The 23,899-nt window shown below is 43.2% G+C and overlaps 1 protein-coding gene and 1 long non-coding RNA gene across 2 annotated transcripts; one reads left to right on the top strand and one right to left on the bottom strand.

Moving 5' to 3' along the window:
• Positions 1-5,325: 5,325 nt before the first annotated feature.
• Positions 5,326-23,871, bottom strand: LOC148162681 (uncharacterized). Its single transcript, XR_015766656.1, has 2 exons — positions 23,523-23,871; positions 5,326-8,495 (listed from the first exon to the last, which is right to left on the bottom strand). It is a non-coding gene; the product is annotated as an uncharacterized LOC148162681 (long non-coding RNA).
• PANX3 (pannexin 3) lies at positions 14,036-20,389 on the top strand. Its single transcript, XM_028125995.2, has 4 exons — positions 14,036-14,216; positions 15,406-15,548; positions 18,008-18,222; positions 19,750-20,389. Exons 1-4 carry the CDS (start codon positions 14,036-14,038, stop codon positions 20,387-20,389), a joined length of 1,179 nt encoding a protein of 392 aa, XP_027981796.1.
• Positions 23,872-23,899: the final 28 nt, after the last annotated feature.

Genomic DNA, 23,899 nt, shown 5'->3' with positions numbered 1-23,899 from the left:
AGTATTAAGCAGAATAATTCCCAGAGCTCATGCAGCCTGGGATCATTTGAATTCCTGCCAGACAGAGGGAAGAGATTTTAATAAATACATGGGGACTACCATAGGCTATTTTAGATGTATCTAGAAACGCTTAAAATCAAACTTTAAAAGAAAGCCTGCCAGAAGAAAGCCCAATACACTTTAAAGAAATACAATAAACATAAAATACACTAGATATGGAAGAAGCAGAAAAATCTGATCCAAAACCAAGAGGAAAATAAGTCAACAGAAACAGCCCAGAAGTGACAGAGATGATGGAATTGGCAGAGAAGGATTTTACAATTAACTGTTATAAATATATTCAACATGCTCAATAATTTAAAGAAAAAATGAACATGATGCTAAAAGAAATTGAAGGTATAAGAAAAAACAAATGGAACATCTAGAAACTTAAATACAAATATCTGAAGAAGAATAAATAATCGATTGCATTAACATGAGATTATATACTGCCGAAGAAAATATCAAGGCACTTGAAGACATAGCAACAGAAACTCTCTAGAAAGACAGAGAGAAAAAAGACTGACATAGAAGTTAATAGAACCCCAGTAACCTTTAGAACACTAGCAAGCAGTCTAACATAGGTGTAGTTTCAGTCCTGGCAAGAGAAAGGGGGGGAAATATTTTTTAAAATAATGGCTGAAAATTTTCCAAATTAGATGAAAACTATATATACCCATGTATCCAAGAGGCTCACTTAATCTACAAGCAGAATTGACACAAATAAAACCACACAAAGTTATACCGTAATCAAATTGCTAAACAGCAATCATAAAGAGAACATTTTTAAAAGCAGCCACAGGAAAAAAACACATTATATACAGAGGAACAAAGATAAGAATTACTGCAGATTTCTCACGGGAAACAATGCAAGCAAGAAGGTAATGGAATAACATCTTTAGAGTGCAGAAAGAAAACAATTAGCACTCTAGAATTCTGTATTCAGTGGAAGTATCTTTCAGAATTGAAGGTGAAATCAAGATTTTTTTCATACAAACAAAAGCTTAGAGATTCTGTTGTCAGCTGACTGCACTAAAAGAAATGTTAGGGGAATTTCTACAGGCAGAATGACAAAGATAATTTGGGGAGCCCCTGAAATTGTAAAAAGTAACCTTGTATATATAATATAAATGTAAACTTGGAGAGCACTTAAAATTATAAGTATGTGGATAAATATAAAAGAGATTTTTCACAATTTTTTATATCCTTAAAAATAAAGCAAGGAAAGATGATAGAAAGGGAAGGAAATGGGCTGCAATTTTAAGTAAAATGGTGAGATTAGGCCTCATTATAATTGAACAAATAGTTGAAAAAGACATGGCTAAATTGTGCTTGGTAATATCAGCTATTCTGATGTCCTGTTGGGTAAACATAGCTCAATGAAACACCCCTCCCAGGCAATACAGTTTTGTCATGCATTTTAGTAACCATACCTTAATTCAAAGCACTGGATTTAAGGGAGAAAATTTTAGACATAGAGATTAGAGGAGCAAAAGACTTTCTGGGCATTTTAAGAAATCACAAGTCATATAATGAAGGTACCTATATAGGTATCCAATTCTGTTATTAAACACCCAGCCCTGGCTGCTCTAAATTCCATTCCTTGTGTAACTGGCTGTAGGAAGAGATCTGATAAACTCATTCCTTCAGGGACTAATACAGTTGGTACGTGACCGTCCGTACTCTACATTCCTTATTAGGTACATTTTTATTTTAATGAGGACAGACTTTTCAGCCAATAAATCTCAATTTGGGGAAATTCAAGTCTCAGGAAGTTGGTGAGTTAGATGTATTTTTGGTCAGAGTTAAGGGCTGGAGTCCCCTTGGAGAAATTATGAAATTATAGCACAAACACCAAAACCCGTCTTCTTCAAGGCCTGTTTATGTTGATGAGTATATATTCACACTCATCAATGATTGCTTATTTTTCTTTGTGGCCCTTACTCAACCAAGGCTCAGCAGTGCCGGTTGGTATCTTATTTATAGATTTTTGCTTAGAATTTTTCTACGTCCGGGATGCCTGGGTGGCTCAGTCGGTTTAGCATCTGCCTTCGGCTCAGGTCATGATCCGGGGGTCCTGGGATCAAGCCCCACATCGGGCTCTCTGCTCAGCGAGGAGCCTGCTTCTCCCTCTAACCCTCCCCCTCTGCCTGCTCTTCCCCCTGCTTGTGCTCTCTCTGTGTGTGTCAAATAAATAAATAAAAATCTTTAAAAAATTTTTTTTCTACGTCCTTCAATATCATTAATAAATCCCAAGTTATCTCCTCAGTCCCACTGCACAAAATTTACAAATAGAGAAAAGCAATTCATTATCACAAACTTCACATAAGCCCCATAAGGCAGAGTTTCCTTGGGCCTTGAACACGAATAAGACCTCAGGGGTTCATTAAAAGTTGAGTTTTCTCTAAGAACCTTTGAGGGCCCTTGCTGGGATGCTGCGACCCCAGGAGAAGTTCCTCTGACTTGCTGTCTCTTCAGAGGCTGTGGCCATGGAGGCATTATTTCAAAGGCATCTCAAAGCTATTAGAGCTACCCACTTATTTGTTTTCTGTTTTATTTTTACTTTCTATTGAGGTAAAATTCACCATTTTAAGCATTTTAGGTTGTATATACTATAGTTTTTAGTACATTTGCAATGCTGTGCAATCATAAACAGTCACTCCCTCCCCCTTTCCCTCAGCCCGTGGAAGCCACTAATCTGCTCTCCGTCCCTATTGATTTGCCTGATTCGGTCATTTCATATAAGTGGAATTGTGCAACATGTGGCCTTTTATGTCTGTCTTCTTTCACGCAGTGTAATGTTTTCAAGGTTCATCCATGTTGTAGCATGTGTCAATATTTCAACCTTTCTGTGGCTGAATAATATTCCATTATATGGATATACTACATTTCCTTTATCCATCCATGCATCTGTTGATGGACACTTGGGTTATTCCCACTTTATAAATAACGCTGCCTGAAGGTCAGTCAGAGGTAAGAACTTAGGGTCTTCTCAGATTTGTTCTGAGCATGTGCCCGTGCTGGGCATGCGTGTGGTCTTCTAGATTCTCAGGAATACAAGGGAGCTTTTCAAAGCCCCTATTTCCCAAAACATGTCATTCGCTAGTCTTTCTTCCCGTTTTATGGCTCATCTATTGTTTGCCCCAACTGTTATCCTTGCAGTCACTGATGCATTTGCCTTTAAACATTCATTCATACATGTTTATGTATGAATTCCTCCCCCTACAGCCGCCTCGGCCCTGGGAGAAGTCCAGGTTAAGTGAAGTAGAGGCAAGCCCTTTGAGCTCACCTTTGAGAGGACCACCAGAGGGGTCGAAACAAATAACCATAATTCTTGGAGAATTAGGTTCTGTTGCGCTCCCTCCAGTACTGGCATTTATACCAGGAATGCAGGCTGTTGTCTTCAAGGCCAACACCCAGCAGGGAGCAGGAGATGCATCCAGGATAAAGTAAAATGCCACAAAGCTGTCCTACTGAGATTTAGCTTTTTTCCCTTAATTGTGTGTCTCTGGTTGCTGCTACAAACTTTTGGTTAGTATCCAGAGTTTCTAGAAAGTTAATTTCAAAAGTCTTTTGTCAGTTTATTTATTGCTTTTGTGCATGAAAGGACATGGGGAGTTCCCTACTCTGTCATTTCTGCTGACATCACTCTAGAATCACCTCTTTCCCTCTCAGATATATCCTAGTTCAATGATAAATTATATGGCCCTGCTAAGTATTCAGACCATATACTTCGGAATCAGTCTGATCTCAGCACAAATTCTGCCTCTGCCGCTTCTTAGCTGAATGACAGTGGCAAAGTTGATTAACCTTTCTCTGACTTTTAAACCCCTTATCTTAAATGGGATAATAAACACAACTCAAAGAGTCATATTTATGAATAAATGGGGTGCCATTCCTGGCGCCATAATTTAAGGTATAAAGCTTATGATACAATGTGGGTTTCCCTGTCTTTACTAGTGAAATCTGAAGCCAAGCCTAGAGGAACACGTTTAAGGCAGGCATTGTTAGCGGAGAGGGGTGGAGGGAATCATATGAAACCATGTGTTTTTTTAATGCAACACAAAGAGGTAAGTTATAAACAGTGTCTATAATATGGTCTCATTTCAAGGAAAAAAAAGGCACATGTATCCACACAAAAATATCTGGAAGGTAGATATTAAGTAATTAAAAATGGTCATTATTAGATAGAGGAAATATGGTGTTTTGAATTTCTCATTTTTTTCTTACCTACTTACATTTTCTCATTTTTTTCATGTACACATATTGCTTTTGAAATTTAAAAAAAAATGCTTATGAAACAGTAATAAGATCCCTCTGTTTATCTCCAGAAATCCAGTAAATCAATTTTACTTTAAAAAATAAAATCTTGGGGCGCCTGGGTGGCTCCATCGGTTAAGCGTCTGCCTTCAGCTCAGGTCTGATCCCGGGGTCTTAGGATCGAGCCCCGCATCGGGCTCCCTGCTCGGCGGGAGGCCTGCCTCTCTCTCTCCTCCCCACTCCTGCTTTCTCTCGCTATCTCTTTCTCCCAAGTAAGTAAATCAAATCTTTTAAAAATAAATAAATAAAGTCCAACAAAAAGTCAGTTCTAGCAAAACAGTGTGTTACAGGATGGGCTGGTGGCCGGGGGTCCTAGGTCCCAGGCCCAGCTCCGTATCTTACTAGCTACCTGGTAACTTGAGTAACTTTTTGAGCTTCAGTTTCCTGGAAGATTAAAAAAAAAAAAAAAATTATCATACTAATACAGCATTCCTCTTTTTCCATATGCTGTGCTAATAGCAAGACATCAAGAATAGTGCCTGAGAGACACAGGTGTATATATTTAAAAGGCTACAAACTTAGAACACAGCGGCTGTCAAATGTTCATGTACATCAGAATCGCCTAGAAAAGTTGTTAAGACTCAGATTGCAGGCTTCATCTCCAGAATTTTGATAGATCTGGGTGGGGCCCAAGGTTTATATTACAAATTCCCAGGGGGTGCCGATGGTGCTGATCTGGGAACCACATGTTAAGAACCACTGAACTAGAGGCAAGGGGAAAAAAAAGTTCTTCGGTTTCAAGTTCCAAGTCATCTCTCAGTTCTGTGACCTTGAGCAAATCTCTTAATCTATCTGCTCTTGAGTTTCTTCACCGATAAAAAACATATTACAATTCCTGCTAATAAGTACCATCTGCCCCCAAGATATTTATGAGGATTAAATGATTTAAATGTGTGAAAGGAATGCATAAACTCTACTGAATTATGCAAATGGCATTAATTATATAAGTAAAGCAACTAAAGTAACTAGAATTTAAATTATTTTTATTTTAGGAAATAAATCTTAGACACAGATGTCTGTCAGTTTAGATTCCCAACAATGAGGATGCACGCTTCTAGAAAACATGTCTAAGATTTGAGTACTTTGCCCCTGTGGAGATACTAGCGCTTTGGTTAAATACCATGATGTGAGCATGTAAATAATAATAATAAACAACACAAGAGTTAACATTTATTGAACACTTGCTATTTACCAGGTCCCACGGTGATTTAAACCTCACGATCCTATGAAGTAGCTACTATAATAATTCCCAAGCTCTAGCTAAGGGAGCCTAGGCTTCCTGTGGTCATATAACTTGCTCAGGGTCACACAGTCAAGATGGGAAACAGACTTAAATAATATGCTTACAGTGCTATTTGTTGATTCACTTAGTTATTTAGACATAATTTAGACATTGTTCGCTAATTCAGGGCCCAGAATAGTTTCTAACTCATTATAGTTATTATGAGTTATTTGCTAAGGGAATTGGATTGGATTTGGATTTAGTTCTCTTACACTCGCTGAACCCCCAATTCTTCTCTCCTATCCCCCCAACATAGGTACATCACAGTTTGAATTTCTCAATACTTAATGTTTACTGTACTATGAGTATGTTTCTTTCCTGGTTCTATTTTCTTTTTTCTAGAGTGAATGCTGTCCCCGTGACTTTCTATGTGCTTCTTCCTAATATTTCTGCCTACTCCACTCTCAGGGTGGAGGACATAAGATGGGGATTTAAGGACAGACTTCTTGGGGCCCCAATATAAAGGATCCACAGAGGAGGGGGATCTGGTTCCCCACTCAAATCATTTTTCTTTTGATCCGTGAACATATTATGTTCTATTCCTGGTTTCACCTACTTCTAACCCGGACCTAACCTGACTTTTCCTGAGCTCCTCTGAGTACCAGAAAGACCAATAGATAGAACTCATCTTTTTTCCCAATTTTATTGAGATAAGCTCTATTCCAAGCCTAATCTACCCAATTTTTAAGCTATAAAATTATTCTGATTCCTGAATTTTTCAAGCTATAAAATTCTCAGTTGATATAATCTAATCTTTCTTTAATAGAACACCGTAGGGAGTCATAGATGCTGACTTTCCAGCATCATGGGGCTTAACCCAACTACCAATTTGGATTCAGTTTCACATACAAAGAAAACCTAGTTACTGGCATAAATACACAAAGTACTATATCCTACTTCTTTCCCGCTTTTTTACAGTTTCCAAGACATACACTCACAAGCATATATAATTTTTCACAGATAAGTGTGAGAATTTACATCTTTTTTGTGGATATATACAATTCCTTGTTTTTTATTTCTTTCCTTCATCTTTGGCTACATCTTGCATATATCACATGCGGGCATGTAAAACAGTTTCTTCATGGTCTTCTAACTTCTACAACTGTGTGCATTAAAATTCAGTGAGTCGGGGCACAAGGGGGGGGGTCAGTCGGTTGTGCATCTGCCTTTGGCTCAGGTCATGACCCCAGGGTCCTGGGATCGAGCCCCACATCGGGCTCCCTGCTCAGTGGGGAGCCCGCTTCTCTCTCTCCCTCTGCTGCTCCCTCTACTTGTGTGCTCTCTCTCTGTCAAATAAGAAGTAAAATCTTAAAAAATAAATTAATTAAATAAAATGCAATGAGTCGATCTCCATTAATACTGATATGCATAACCACACATACCCTCCTTAATACCCATCACCCATGTTGGCTAATTGAACATAATAAAAAAAAATACTGATATGCATGGCTTGTCAGAATGCAGACTGTACCCCTTTTTGACCACATGGTACTGTCACCCCAACTACTGCCCTCTGATTTAGCTGGTAACTAACCTCTCCTGCTGTACTGAATCATAAGAGCTTCAGGTCCAGGGAAAATCTAAAGTCAATTTCCAGCTGCCTAATGGCAATTCATATTTCTATAGCAACTGAGCATTTGAAAAAGATATTTCCATATGCATTATCCCATTTTGGGTTTACAGAACACCTTAAGAGTTGATATTTTGACTTCTCACTTTGTAGATAAGGACAGGACTTGTCATTCAGTCCTTGGTATAACTATAACCACACCACGTTGTACTCCCTGGATTTAGGATAATGTCAGCTTTACATTATCATGTTCTGGTGAATATTTTGGGATTGCCTCTATGAAAAAGGAGATTAAATTTCTGAAGCAAAATACACGTCCAGACCCAAGAAATGCAACACAAAAAGCTTTATCTCTAAATGTATGAAAAGACTGGAGGCAGTAAAAACTCCAGGCCTTGGCCATTTCCTCTAACCATGCTGATCTCTGAAACACTGCCCAGCTCATCTGACTCCTAACAAACACTGAGTGTAGTGAGATGAGTAAAACACAGTTCAGTGGGGACAGATGCTCATACCTGGCCTCCTACCTGGAAGAGAACTGCTGCACAACATACCTCTACGGGGAGAGAGTTCATTCTCAGGGGCTGCACGAGGCAGCCAGGGCTCCAGCTCCTCTACTAGAGAGCACCACGGTGGGGAGCCTGGTCTTGATTGCTCTAATATTTCTTACTTCTCAGCTTCACACTCCCGTATACTACTTCATCAGAAACTTGTAATTTGTGGATCTCGGCAACTGCTCTATGATTACCCCTAAGGTACTGATGAACTTTGTGTCAGAGACGCCATTTGAGGACAGCATGTCACAGCTCTGTTCCTAGCTTGTGTTTGTCAGTGGCTGAGGGTTACATGCTGACCACAGTATGCTGTCATCAGGTCTCATCAAGCCAGATCCTGGCTGATAGTTGTGGTATTTATAATGGGGTTGACTGGTTCAACAATAGACATTGTGCCTGGTATTAAAATTGTCCTTTTGTGCGTTATTCATCAGTTATTACTTCTCCCATATACTAGCATGCGTGATATTGATGTGACAATTTTCTTTTCGGCTTAATTCAACATTGTCGTCGCTATTAACAATCTTTGTTTCCTATGCCTTTTCTCTCCAGCATCCTCCACATCAGTGTCAGAGAGGGCGAGTCCAAAGCCCTCAGCAAAAGCTCTGAGATTCTTCTATGGGTTTGATGCATTCATGCTCCGATTGTTCCCTCTTGGATTGCTTGCTATAGGAGAAGCCATTGAAATATCACATATCATGCAGCCTCTGGAAAACACCACTACACCGTCCTGCAAGAATGGGAGTTAAAAGACCAAACAGTGTCTTAATATTAGTATGAAAATAGTTTTGACCTTATGGACCCCCTAAAAGCTCCTCAGGTACTCTCAGGGGCTCCTGGACAACATTTTGAGAACCTCTACTTTATATTCAACAAGACTGACACAAATTTTAAAGTCGAATGGTGTTAACTATCAGTGAAGATGTGGAAATGTAAGAAACTTTATGCACCGCGGCCATTCTAGAGAGCAGTACGATATGACTTAAGACGAGGTAACTACATGCTGCCCTATGACCTAAAACTTCTAGGTCCTCCATATATATCCCAGTGGAATTCTCTTGAAGGACCACAAGAGGAAATGTACATTTTCTGTGGCATAAGCAAAATGTGTGTTCATCAACAGGCAAATGAGGAGGTAAAATGAAATATTTTGCAGCAGTAAAAACAACAGGTTAGCTGTGAACATAGCAACATGAATTGACTTTAGAGGCACGGGGCTGAGTTAAAAAAAAAAAAAAGAAAGAAAATGAGATATAAAACACAAAATCACTTATGAATATTAAAATTCTAGTACATAGACTTTTGGGTAAAGTGCAGTATGTCATGGCAGGGAATAAAAGGCTATAATAACTATAGAATTATGTTTTTTTATCAGGATATCAGGAAGCTATGGAAGAAATGAGGACAAGATGAATTAGACTTCCAGATGGGACAGACCCATTTCAAGGTAAGAGGACAATGTCCAGGAATTTTTACCCTGGAGGAATTTTCTGCTTGTGGGTGCCAACTCACCCTGCACTAGACCAACAGTGAAATCTCCTACACTCTGCGGTATTTAGGAAACAAAGACACTGCACAGGGAAGGAGCCTGCATTCAACTCACTGATACAAACTCACCCAGTCCGTCTCTCCTTCAACACAGGGGTCATATTGTGAAACTAACTACATGCAGTGGGAGGCTAAAGGATTAAGCTGAAATCCTCTAAAGAGGATAATAGAACCTCTCCAGTCTTTCAGAGATTAAGAGACAAAGACCCAACAGACTCCCAATCAAAAATCTGGAAAGATCAGGCTCTAAGATTAGAAAAAAACTAAGTTGTGGAATGAATCTTATTAAAACCCCAGCACTGACCTAACTCAGCTCAGTCCCTGATCGGATTCAGTGATCAGCATCTTACCCTCTGTACCTAACAAAAGAAAGGGGAAACATCTCTGGCAAAAGATAGCATCATCTAGAGCCATCTCTGGTTCTTACAGTTAGTTCTTTTATCCACAATGTTCAGCATATAGTGCAAAAATGACAAGGAGGTAAGACCACTTGCAAAAAGGAGACAGTAGAAGCAGATCTTCAGATCATCCCAATTCTGGAGTTGGCAACAAGGATTTTAAAACAATTCTGATTAATATGATCGAGAAAATAGAGGATGGATGAATTAGATGAAAGTGTGGGGTTTTTCACCAGAAAATTAGGATCCTTAAAAAAGAATAAAATGGAATTTTCTGGAGTGATGAGAACGTTCTAATCTTGAGTAGGTGTGGATTACACCTGTGTATGCATTTGTCAAATTCTGTGTATGCACACTTAAGCTTTGTGCATCATTGTACATAAATTTTACCTTAAAAGAAACAAACTGTAAACATATTTTAAGTATAATTAGTGATATGCATGGTGAAGTATTTAGGGAGAAGTAAGTGAATATTTGCCATTCCTTTGACATGTACCCAGAAAAATAACATGGATTGATGGGTAAACAGAGGGATGGGTAGATAGATGTGTAAAAAATCAAGCAGAGTGGGGTGCCTGGGTGGCTCAGCCGTTAAGCGTCTGCCTTCGGCTCAGGTCATGATCCCAGGGTCCTGGGATCGAGCCCTGCATCGGGCTCCCTCCTCAGTGGGGAGCCTGCTTCTCCCTCTCCCACTCCCCCTGCTTGTGTTCCCTCTCTCACTGTGTCTTTCTCTGTCAAATAAATAAGTAAAATCTTTAAAAAAAAAAAATCAAGCAGAGTAAAATATGCTAACGGTAGAAATATTACAGATGTTCACTGTATAAGCTTTCAACTTTGCTTTATATTTAATGTTTTCATGATAAAAATATTGCTACAATATAATGAGAGGATATAATAAATACTGTATGCAAAATAAATTTGACAATTTGGATGAAAAATGGATAATTTCCTCAAACATTTAACTAGTCACCTGTAGTGTTTTTAAAACGTTCCACATATTTCTTGACACTCCCTTCAAAATGTGGTGCCTAATTCCCCTCCCCTTGAATATGGGCTGGATTTCATGGTTCCCTTCTATTGAACAGGAAAAAAATATAAAGAGCCCTTGCAACATCAGAGGTGAGGTCCTGAAAAGCATTACAGTTTCCTGTTTGATCTATCTGTTGGAGCATCTGCTCTGGGAAAACCAGCTGCCATGTTGCCCCCATGGAGAGGCCCCCATGATAAGAAATGGAGGCCTCCTGCCAACACCCAATGAGACTCCAGCCAATAATCACTGGGTGCACCTGGATTTGGATCCTCCAGTCCCACCAAAGCCTTTGGTTGTCTGCAAACCCATTCAACATCTTGACTATAACTTCGTGAGAGATCTTGAGTCAGAACAACCCAGCCAAGCTGCTCTTAAATTTCTGATCTACAGACTCTTTAAGATGAACTTTATGCACCATGGCCATTCTAGAGAACAATATACTGCTTAAGATAAAGTGACTATATGCTGCCCTATGACCTAAAACTTCTAGATCCTCAGTATATATCCCAATTGAGTTCTCTTGAAGAACCACAAGGGGAAAAACACATTTTCGGTGGCACAAGGAGTATAAGCAAAATGAGTGTTCATCAACAGGCAACTGAGGAGGTTAAGTAAATATATGCCTGTTCTAAGCCCTCAGTTTTAGTACAGTTTTTATGCAGCAATAGAAAACTAGTGCATTTAAGCTAATAGAAGAGAGACCAGAAAATCTGAATAGTCAAATATTTATTAAGGAAACTGAATCCATTAACTAAAACTTCCCCACAAAGAAAACCCCATGCCTAGATGGCTTCACTTATGAATTCTTGCAAATATTTAGTGAAGAGAATTGACACCGATCTTGCACAAACTTTCCCAGAGAACAAATTAAAAAGAAGTATTTTCTAATTCTTTTCATAAGGCCAGCATTACGTGCCAGAGTGCTTCCAAGAAAGGAAAACAGGATCAAGCTTGTTCTTTTTTGTAAATATAAATGTAAAATCTTTAACCAGGGCGCCTGGGTGGCTCAGATGGTTAAGCGTCTGCCTTCAGCTCAGGTCATGATCCCAGGGTCCTGGGATCGAGTCCCACATCGGGCTCCCTGCTCCTTGGGAGCCTGCTTCTCCCTCTGCTTCTCTCTCTCTCTCTCTCTGTCTCTCATGAATAAATAAATAAAATCTTTAAAAAAAAAAAAAATCTTTAACCAAATTTTAACAAACTGAAACCACCGAAAAAAACAAGAATAAATGCAGAGCAAAAGAAGCCAGACACAAAAGAGGATATCCATATGATGCCGTTTCTAGAAAAGTATAAAGAAGACAACACTAACGTATGTTATTAGAAGTTAGCATAATGATTATCTTTTGGGAAACTATACTTAGGAAGGAGGACAAAGGTGGCTTCTGGGGTGTTAGCAAGGTTCTATTTCTTGATCAAAAAAAGTTTATTGAACTTTACGCTTATGATATGTGCATATCAATGTAACTTATACTCCAACAAAATGTAAAATGATTTAGGCAAAAAGAAAATACACACATACAAGCCAATAATGAACATTTGGCAAAAACACACACAGTGAAAAGATACAGAAATGAGAGTGTGGAGAGACTAACGCGGAATAGAACAGATCCTGTTCCCATGCCTGGATCATTCCACTTTGCACACAGGGCAGCTCTGAATCAGAGTTGGCCTCTAGCCTGGGGATGAAAGAGAGGCAGGCCCAGCCTGGACATTTGTGAGCTCAGGAAAAACAGTTCAAATAGAGGCCCACAGACCATATATCTAAACATTTTAAAGTTATAAATCAAGCTGTTAAATATGTTCTATCTGCCTACCTTGTCACACATAGACACACACACACATAATGATAATCATCATTCATGATCAGGAATGCCAGGTTTGAATTTAGAATCCTCAGACTTCCCAGATCCCTTCTTCCCAAACCACCTAAGTCCCACATTGCCAGAGCCTCACAGTTACATGTGTGGGCACTCCACGACTTTTAAATTCTATCCAGATCCCTACAACAAGCAATTTAAGCCCAGGAGTGCACACCAGCAGCATGATCTACCCCTTGGGAGGATGCACCTGAGGAAAAGGCCTGTACCGGCCCTGGAAGCAGGCCGGGGCCACCTCAACAGGGAATTACAGTGTCCCAGGTGCTAGGAGAGTGGCCTACAGCCGGAGCATGTGCTCCCAATGTACACTTCCTCCTAGCCCCAGGGACTCTTTGCCTTGTAAGGATACAGCCAAAGGGGCCCAGTGTGAAGGCCAAGGTCAGGTCCTCTCTTGCCAAGTCTAGAGGTGGTGCTAGAGACAAGAGTGCCCTATGCCCAGTGTTTGCTCTTCCACACACCCAACTCCACCAAGTTGAAATAGAGTTGACATTTGCCCTACACTTTAGTTTACAAAGCACCCTCACATACAATACTCTTAATCAATCCTCACAATCTTGTAAGATTACAACATAATACCATTTGATAGATGAGAATACTGAACGAAAAGTGACTGCCTAAAGTCACGTAATAAAAAAAAAAAAAATTGAGTACTGCTGGGTCTACAGTGGGAGACTTTTTCCTCCAAATTTTAAAGGCCATGTTCTTTCCACTATTCAATACTGCCACCCATCCCCCAGCTTTCTAGAGAACTGACAGAGGCTAAAAAAAAAAATTGTAAATAGATGGAAATTGTATGTATGTGGCTGAAACACTGTGGGAGAAGACCAGAGGCAGGGAAGGAAATTTAACAGCAAATACAGAGTAGTTTCTGGGAAAGAACCTGGGCCCAAGGCGAAAACGATCACGGAGACAAAGAATACAATGTAGGAGCAACAATCCTAGCTAGGTCTTGGGGGCCCCACTCCCACCCTAACCACAAAATGAGGGCCTTCAACAGATTTAAGCAATGTCCACCCAAATTCCACACCAATTACATGGGGGGCCCTGGCTCCACAGCCCTCCTTCTCGCCACCACCCCACCAAAAATACTTTATTAATGAGAGGGCAGCATAAAGCCACGGGGCTCCATCTGCTCAGGGACAATCCAGAGAGAGCAGCCTGGCACCAGCCCCGGCTGACGCCCGACCCTCCTCCAGTGAGGACCCACTAAGCTATGCCTCCCTCTAATTACCAGATGCCTGGCTCAGGGCCTGGCCGGTTATTTAGAGAACCAGTGCCTGCTTCTAGCACAGATCCCTGCGAGGCTGGGGCTGCAGGCACTGTCCGCTCAAAGCCAGCTGCCTGAAGCGGCCATCTCCCCACACCACTGTCCTGGGACCCTTCCTGCCACCACCGCACCCCGAAGGTCCCTGGCACCATGTCGCTCGCGCACGCAGCTGCAGAATACATGCTGTCAGATGCCCTGCTGCCCGACCGCAGAGGCCCCTGCCTCAAAGGACTGCGCCTGGAACTTCCCCTGGACCGCATGGTCAAGTTCATAGCTGTGGGCTTCCCCTTGTTGCTGATGTCCCTGGCATTTGCCCAGGAGTTCTCCTCCGGTAAGTGGCCTCCAAGACCCAGTGTACGAGAGACCCCGCTTTGTTTCCTTCTGTGCCTGGGCTCTGAAGTGAGACAGCTCCCACATTGTCCAGCTTTTGTGACTCTGGCCTGGGCATTACCCAAAAGGCAGGCGATGTAGGGGTTAAGGGCACCAAGAGAGCAGAGGCACCGAAAATTGTGAAAGTCATTTCCCAACTTTTGTAATAAAGTTATTTAGCTTAAAGCTCGGTATTTCATATATTTTATGCATTGCAATAAAATAAACTTTTATTTTGATTTTCATATGGATGAGAGAGATTGGAGTTCCATGTTTTCAGGACACAGGACCGCTAACGGTCCTAGTCAGCCATGCTTTAGACGAGTCTCTTACCATCTCAGCCTTCTCCTTCTCTCCCCCTCCAAGGCTTCCGACTTGAGGACATATGTTAAGAGCCTGACATATCATACGTGCTAAATAAATCCATTCCTTCTTCTCCACAGACTGTGGCCACACACACAGACATGAACAAACACGTACATCTGCTGTTCTAGGCACTAGATTAACTCAGCAAATTTCCTCTGTTAAAGAAAAGGTAGACTTCCTGAGAATTGGGATTTCTGACTTTCTTTCCTGGCTATGCGATTAGCTTCCTATGTTTCCCAACGAGTTATATCAACCTTGCACTGCCTCTTCATTCACCCACAAGATGGAGAGAACCATTGGTTCCCATTTCTTTCTCGCTCTAGAGAATGACGGAAAAACAAAACTCTCCCCCGACCGAGCCCACTATCCTTTCAGCACAACCTGCTCACCCTTTCTCTTGATGTGGGCGCAGAAGCCCAGGCAATTAACCCTCTAAAGTTTAGAACCTAGAAGATGTCAGTCCTCTCAGGAAGGTCTCACCCCCAAACCCAGGAGTGTGGGGCACCCCCACTGCCTGCGTGTCTGGGAGTCCAGGGGGAGCTCCGAGAGGAAAGAACCCATGTCAAAGGCCAGTCACATGGGCAGGCCTGAGCCAAACAGACCTGTGGTGACTTGGCCATGCGGCCCCCAGAAACTGGGGCCTAGGATGGAGAAAGTGCCTGCCAGAGACAGAAATTGGCAGAGCTGTGGAGGCAACCCCTGGAAGGCTCTCAGCTGGGTGATCCCTGGGTCCCCATTCCTCCGCTCCAGCTCTGGGCTGCTTCCAAGCTGTGTTCCTATTCCAGGGCCTCCCATCCGCTGCTTCTGTCCCAGTAACTTCAGCATCCGGCAGGCCGCCTATGTGGACAGTTCCTGCTGGGACTCGCTTGTTCACCACGAACTGGATGAGCTGGGCCAGCACAAGATGAAGTCCCTGTGGCCTCACAAGGTAAGGTGGGCTGGGCTCCATCCGGCCACTGCGGGGCGGGGCGGGGCAGGCCAGAGCCACATCATTGTCTTCTCTCTGGTCTCTTCACCACCCCGCCCCCTGCTTTTTTATTTTCATCATTGACTCTCATGTTTCTTCAAGCGTCCGGTGATCTTTGGTCGCCCACTTTTATCTGATTGGAAGCTTCGTGCCTATGGGTAAGGCTGGCTGACCAGCCTTCTGATTACAGTGAAGGCTTTGGGCCATTTCATTGGGGAAACCTCAAGTATCAGTGTGTGTAATCCTTTCTCTTAGGCCGGTCCCCAAGAAGAATCACTGGACCCTTAATCTGTGCAAAGGGGTCAGGGGGCAGTGGGTACTAAGCTCGGCTGCCAACCCTCTAGGAACTCAGCTGTGGGTCTCAGCACCTAGTGAATACTAGGTGAACTAATGCAGTTCTCAGTGCTGTTCCCCTGTCCTCAATGGAGCCAAGTGCAAAAGCTCTTTGGTTTAAGGTTTCCAAAGAGTGAACCACAAGCCTCTGCCAGGGGATGGAAAGGGCAGTCGCTTGATCAGTGCGTCATGTTACAGGGAGGATCGGTGGGTCTGTTTTTTCAATACTCCTGTTAGCAGCCCCACCTATACCCCCATTTTCAGAGGTACCTCATATCTGCAGTTCCTGGGTCTTTCCAGCTCTGTGTTGCAAAAACAGCTGGCTTGGCCTGCCTCAACTCCCATCCTGCCCACGGGCCACTGTTTCCTAGCATGCTACTGCTTTCCAGCTTGCAACATTTTATGGCTCTTGTCTCCTGTTTTCCTTGTCCTGATAGAATTAGGTCTTTTTTTATCCCCTTATTGTCATTCTTGTGGGGCTTCAAGAGGGAGAAGTCATCATGGGTGTCCAATTCACGATGTTGAATCGGAACTCACTCATGACATTTTCCAGTTATGACAGTTTACAAGGCCTCCAAAGGCCGCACAGGTCTGGGACTCAGACAAAACCAGAGACTTAATGGAAAGAGTTCATGGGGGTCTCTGTCACTGGAAGTGTTCAAGCGGGACCCAGACGGCAACAAGGTCAAGATATTGCAGATGGGATTCAAATGGCAGAAAAGAGTTAAACGGTCTGTCAGGATCGCCTGAGTGCTCTTTATACCCAGATTCCCTGGCTCCACTTCAAACCCACTGAAACAGAATCTCTGGGGGTGAAGTTTATTTTCAAGAAATGCCATTTCTTGAACAGGAATGAAAAGGTCCTGATTTTCTCGAGTGGACTGGTATAGTTTTCCTAACCTGTCTCTGGTGTTTAGTTCAGAAACACACACACACCTTTTTCTTCTCTATCTAGCTGCCACCAAATATGCATCCTCCCTCTTTTTCTTCAAACTCTCCTCTAATATAAAAAGCATCCCTGCTTCAAGAAAAGCCATAGTCAAGTAGCCTTTAAGGGAATAAGCCCCAAAATCAGACTGCCTAGTTCCCGATCCTGCTCCCCCACCCACGAGATGCGTAACCCTGGCCAGGTCACATAACCTTCTCGTGCTTCAGTCTCCTTGTCTGTAAGATAGAGATATTAATAGTGCCTGCCCGGCAGCATCCTCCTGATGATCAAAAGAAATATGCATGTGAAGTACCTAGCACAAATGTAGCTTCAAAAAGCTTATAACAAGTAGAGTTTTTACTGTGGCCAAAATAGTGGCTTATCTCAAGTAGCATATCGTCTAGTTGAGAACACAAGACTCCCACACACGTCAATGTCAGCTTGCGTACATGCATAACAGAAGTAGCCCCCAACGAATCCCAAGGCAGTCCCTGAGGGTGTCGTTTGGCATGACCACGACTGCAGAGATGAAAGGACCACTGCACAGGAGAGGAGTCAGGGAAGGCATGGAAGATGTGGGATTTGACCTCCTCCCCTCAGCGACGCTGGGGTCCCTGGCTGGGCTTTGAAAGCTAACAGACTCTGGATGCCTAGCAATAAGAACTTGGAGCAGTCAGAGAAAGAGAGGTTGATGGAGAATGAAGATTGAGGATGAAGGTCGCTCTCCCCCTAAGATGCGACGCCGTGACCACAGTTGGCCGTGATCTCTGGTTAGCGACCCAGGCTAACACTCATAGGGAATGGGGGGTGTGTTCTCATGTTCTCTCTCTGCCCCCTTCTCCCCCGCTCTCTCCTTCCTTCCCTCCCTCTGTCCTTCTCCCTCCCTTTGCCCTCCCCGGGGTCCTCCACACCTACACAGACTCCAGATCCGAGGAGTGGAGCTGGGGAGCAGAGAGATCCACCATCCCTTCTCCTCTGGGCTTCACTATATTCAGCCAAGTCGCAGAGAGCCTTAAGTCCTGGGCCTGTGGTGGCTCATTCCCCACACTGCCTCCCCTTTCTGAGGCAGGAAGCAGGGAATGAGAGCCCCTCACTCAGAGCTCTCTCTACAAGGCCCCTGCACCCTGGTCTCCCTCCTCAGCTCACTCTCGCCCCACAGGCCCTCCCCTACTCCCTGCTGGCCCTGGCTGTGGTCATGTACCTGCCCGTTCTGCTGTGGCAGTACGCGGCAGCGCCGGCCCTCAGCTCAGATCTGCTCTTCATCATCAGCGAACTGGACAAATCCTATAATCGCTCCATCCGCCTGGTGCAGCACATGTTGAAGATCCGGCAAAAGAGCTCAGACCCTCACGTTTTCTGGGATGAGCTGGAGAAGTGAGTGGCCTCTTCCACCCCTTTCTGAAGGACTCAGCTGCACGTTAACATGATATCCTTGCGGGGTCATCTTTAAACTCTCCTCTGTACCACCCTTCTCAAGAATCCAAAGTGTTTAACACACCATCTCACTCACTTTCTATCATTTCTCTACAGCGAGGACAGAAAGGACTCTTCCTTAGTTGACAGATGAACACCCCGAGTCACAAAGGGACTAATGTCTCTAATGTACCACTTCCATATACCATTCCCCCCGCTCAAACCCTCTCCCCCCCCGTGCCTCCAGAAAAAGACCCAAATTCTCCCAACTATTTTTCCAAGGCCTTCTACACACTGTCACCAACTACTTTTTCACGCCTCCGACCACCAAGTGACAGAGACCTCCCACTCCACCCAGGCAGTCTCCTCCTCTGCTCCTGAATAACCCTTCATTCACTGAAGCATTCATGAATCCTTTACTGCATCCCAGGTGCTGTTCTGGGTGCTTCGGACCCATCAGTGTGTGCTGTGTGTTGGGGGCAGGGGTGGGGAGGAGACAAAGCTACCCCTACCCATAGGGGGCTCACATTCTACCGAGGGGAAACAGACAACAAATAAACAGACACGAAAGCAAATTACATGGCAGAAGATAAGTGGTATGAAGGGGAAAAAACGTAAAGCTGGGCGAGGGGGTCAGCAAAGCTGGAGGGTGGTGGAGTAGTGCAGTTTTAAGTCGGGCGGCCAGGGGACGCCCCACCAAGAGAAGCGTTGAGCTGAGGCTTGAACCGTATTCTGTCTCGTGTTTGTACACATGCTTTTTCCTCTGGAAAAAGCTCCTCTCCCATCTGTCTTTCTGAACTCCATCTACCTCTTGAAGGCCATCTCTAAGACAGTATTCTCTGTAAAGGTTTCCGAACAGTTTGGTCCATGCCATTACCTCTCTCCTAACTTTAACAACACCATGGTTTGTAGCCATCATTTTAGCCACAAATCAAGCATGATTTTTATTTCCTATTTGCATATCTTATCTGCCTCTTCCCCACAAGCCAGACCGTAAGCGTACGGACCGTAAGACCGTAACATGTGCCTGAACACGACAGGTCTCAACAAATACCTGTTAGCATGTTTATTTTTATAAAATAGGTGAATTGGCCTAAAAATCATCCACACAGTATACAGACCAAGAACCAGAATGTGGCTATCTAGACTCCCAGTCCAGTGCTAATTCAATAAGCCTATTGCTTCCTAAGGATCCCATTCTAGCTTGAAGCTTTAGTCTGCTTTGTTGGGCAGAAATCAAGTGTGACCATCGGTTATTCACTGATCAGTCACTGGGTTGACCACATTGCACCCATTAGTTGGAGAATGAAGATCTATTCACACACCTCTTTGGGGAGAGGAGTGGTTATGCTCAGGGAAGGCAGATTTCCATGTGAGCCAAGAACGCTACCTCGGATGCACAGATTCCATTACGTCCCCACATGGCTCTCTCAGGATATGGTTCTAGATGGTCTCTCCTAACCCTGCCTCCCTTCTTCCCCTGCCCAGGGCACGGAAAGAACGGTACTTCGAATTCCCCTTGCTAGAGCGGTACCTGGCATGCAAGCAGCGCTCACATTCCCTAGTGGCTACCTACCTGCTGAGGAACTCCCTCTTGCTCCTCTCCACCTCAGCCATCTACATGTACCTTGGCCACTTCCACCTGGATGTCTTCTTCCAAGAGGAATTCAGCTGTTCCATCAAGACAGGGCTGCTAAGTGGTGAGACCCACATGCCCCATCTGATCACGTGCAGGCTGACCTCTCTGTCAGTTTTGCAAATTGTCAGTCTCTCCAGTATAACAATATACACCCTGTTGGTTCCAGTGATAATATACAACCTCACACGACTATGTCAGTGGGACAAACGACTACTATCCATCTATGAGATGCTCCCAGCTTTTGATCTCCTCAGCAGAAAGATGCTGGGATGCCCCATCAATGACCTCAATGTGATCCTTCTTTTCCTCCGAGCCAACATCTCTGAGCTCATCTCTTTTAGCTGGTTGAGTGTCTTATGTGTTTTGAAGGACACAACCACCCAGAAGCACAACATTGACACAGTGGTCGATTTCATGACATTATTGGCTGGCTTAGAACCCTCAAAACCTAAACATCTCACCCACCGAATAGGAGATGAAAACCCTTAGTTAAGAAACCATGGAGCAAGAAATTTTGTGGAAAGTAAAACTCTCCCTCCTTCTTCACAAGCCTCACACACTAATGTACAAAAATACCCACTTTAGAAATGCTAAGTGTGGATTCAGCTGAATCATACATCCTGTATTATGTTTTCCTAAAGGTGAGAAGATAAAATCAACGCATGAAAACAAATCTGTAAGTTAGAGCTGAAGAGTCAAAGAACTAAAAAAATTAGGTCTAGACATCCTACGAGGATAGGGGAAAAAAAACACTAAAACTAAACTAAAAGTCTAGACATTCTACAAAGAGAGAAAGTTCTAAAGGCTATTTATGGAGGCAGGTTGTTCTCTGTATATTTACTCCATGGCCCTTCTAGGATGCACACTCAGCTTAACCCAAAGAGCATGTGGGGCAATCTGCCAAGTGAATAAAAACGTGAAATCCCTGTAAACCCTGTGGTGTGGCCTGAAATCCTAGGAACTTGCCAGCTTGCTTCGTGGAAGTCACTGACCCTGCCCAGACCCTGTGGCGGCCCGCAGAGTGGGCCAGAAGATAATGATGCAGGAACTTGGGCGCCTGGGTGGCTCAGTTGGTTAAGCGACTGCCTTCAGCTCAGGTCATGATCCTGGAGCCCCGGGATCGAGTCCCGCATCGAGCTCCCTGCTCAGGAGGGAGTCTGCTTCTCCCTCTGACCCTCCCCCCTCTCATGTTCTCTCTCTCTCATTCTCTCTCTCAAATAAGTAAATAAAATCTTAAAAAAAAAAATGATGCAGGAACTTACCTGCTCTTGGGGTTTAGGACAGCATAGAGCAAGGCCAGGGCCATGCATCAGCTGTGGGTGGAGCTGTGATGGTTTTCATCATAGACCAGAAATTCACTTCACCAAGGGCTGGGGTTATGGGCTGTGGACTCCTTCACGACTCCTAATGGGCCCAGGTGTGCTTCTAATCCTCCAGGGGATGCTATGCCTCCTCCACCTAGAGCCAGTCACTGAATAGCAACCACTTAGAACTAAATGGGAATGACAGCAAAGTGCTGTTGAGCCCCTTCTCTCTCTTCTGACTCATTATCCCATTTTAGCTTCTAACTTCCATTTCTGTGTCTGGACCTAACAGAACCTTGGTCCGACTTCAGAGGCCCCACTCAGCCCACAATACCATGTTGTCTTTCATTGGATATTTCTTTTTAGAGCTGCATATTTCTTCAGAGAATTTTTGTATAGGCCATTTAGACCCTTCCTCATACAGGTGAGCAGAAAAATTATATTGCTCCCATGCGTCTGATGATGCTGAGCCTTTAAATGTGCTGTCTCCCCTGCCCAAGCTGCCCTCCTCCGTTCTTCACCGGCCGGCCACTAGCTCTCCTTCAGAGTCTGCCCAGCCATATTTTCTTCAACATGGCTTCCCTATCTCCTCCCCTGTTCCCTAACTATGCGCTGCCACATCATTCAATACCTACCCCTGAGATAAAAGTTATTACCCTGTATTAATACTGCCCAGGCACCCACACAGGTGCCTGTTTTTTCCTCTTAAATAAGTTTCCTAAAAGTTGTGTCATAGTGGGCACTAAATAAATACTCTTCTGAATAAAATAAGTGATTGAACGTTGCTTGACAATGTTATATTGTTTGGTGCACACAGACCCAGCCCCTAAATAATCTTGTATAAAAAAAAGCTTTGTGCACAAAGATGCACTTCACAGCAACTGAAGACCAAAAACCAAACAACATGGAAGTAATCATGTAAAATTATTATGCCATAACTAGAATATTAAGGATCCGTTTGAAATTATGCTTATAAAGCAGTCATAATAACACCACAAAATGACTATAATAATGGTAAGTGGAAAAAAAGGAAACATTGTGTTATCTATCATACATAAAAATGCATGAAAGTATTAAACACACATGTTAAAAACAGCTCACCCTGTGTGGCAACATTATGGATTTTTAAAAATCTTCTTTGTACTATATTTTCTAAATATCTAAAACTTGCACACAGTGTTTTGTAAGTTGTACGGAAATGTTTCTAATGATGAAAAAATATTTTAATGCAAATTCCACTGAAATCCATTGGCCAGAGCAGCTTGGAAACTAAAGCAATGATCACACTTTCCCTCCCACTAGGTATGATACCAGCATATGAAGAGGAATAGTGAAAATAAAGTCAGATCACAAAGCCTGCAAGGACAAAATACAGCTGGACAGCAAATAAATCATGCAGTTGGCAAACAGATTTAAAAAAAGAAAAAGACAATCTCTTCCTATCACTCAATTATCTTTTCTCAGGTTCCAAGAAGCAATCTATACTAGCAAAGGTATGATTGTGGATATTTTGTAGGCTGAAAATATTCCTGGCAGTTTCCAAAAATGATTCTATTATGGCTGCCTTGAGTTATGGTTGTGAAAGCACACTGGCTCCCTGAGGAGTTGCTCTATTAAAACCCAGCCTAGTCCAACAAGGGCAGCCTTCAATATGGAGGGACATAAATGAACTTTCCTAAGACTCCTCTTTGTTAAAACCATTTTGTCAGACCCTGTCACTATTTTTTAGTTTCCGGAAATGACATACCTGGGTCATCAATTCTAAACCTCTCTTTTTGAACTCTGATTATAAGTTACTTATACCCATTAGCGTTACATTTTTCTCCAGTAATTCACTTGTTTTAACTATGTACATAGTTTCCTTAATTTCCATATACAACTCTAGAAGTCTACTTTTTGAATATGTAACTGTAATTATATTTTAGGTCAGTAAGAGTACCTTACAACTTAGAACCCTCATTAGCCCCCGTTATTCTAAACAGTATATTCAGTTTTAAACAGGAAAAACCTATGAGGCAGAGGCTCACTCAGCTAGTTAGTGGCATTGCTGCAATAAGCAGGAATACATGCCTTTCATCTTCCAAACCTGAGCCTTTACCTATACTGCTCCGTAAACCACTGTCTTACCCTTATTTGATGATTTTAGATAAGACCTCGGTTACAAAGTTAGCACTATATAAACATACTTTTAGTTTCGTCAGGGAAACGTTTACTGAGTGCCTACTTAGTGCTAGCATGTTATTAAAATTGCGTGTTAGATCTTGTCTTCCCTATTAGATTCTAACCTGTGGAGGCAGAGGCCTTTTTTTTCTACTCACTAGTGTCGTCCCGGATCCTAGTAAAACCACGGCCCAATAGGCTCTCAAGAAACCTTTCTGCGAGCTGTATACAAGAAAGCCGCAGTCCCAGCACTTGGGTTCGAGTGCGTCCCGCAATCCGGGAAGACGGGTGTTAAGAAGTGTGGAAAACTGGCGCTGAAACCCAGTGGGCTGGCGGGAGCAAGTGTGAGATTCGCGCGGGGAATACTGGGGGTGGGCGGTTAGGCGTCAGCTCCACGGACTCCAGCTAGGCACACAGCGCGGAGTCACAGAAAACCGTCTCCGGCCACCTTCAACCGGCCCCCTTCTCCGCTCGGGTCCGCCGACCCGCACAGCCGCGACCACCGTAGCCTCACCGCCCCGGAAGTTACCCGCGG

Source organism: Eumetopias jubatus, unplaced genomic scaffold (genome assembly GCF_037043125.1).
Source record: "Eumetopias jubatus isolate StellerSeaLion01/CBP00866 unplaced genomic scaffold, mEumJub1_p1.0 scaffold_13, whole genome shotgun sequence".
Classification (NCBI taxonomy): domain Eukaryota; kingdom Metazoa; phylum Chordata; class Mammalia; order Carnivora; family Otariidae; genus Eumetopias; species Eumetopias jubatus.
The sequence above is the reverse complement of the archived record's forward strand: the minus strand, read 5'-3'. Positions and strand labels throughout refer to the sequence as shown.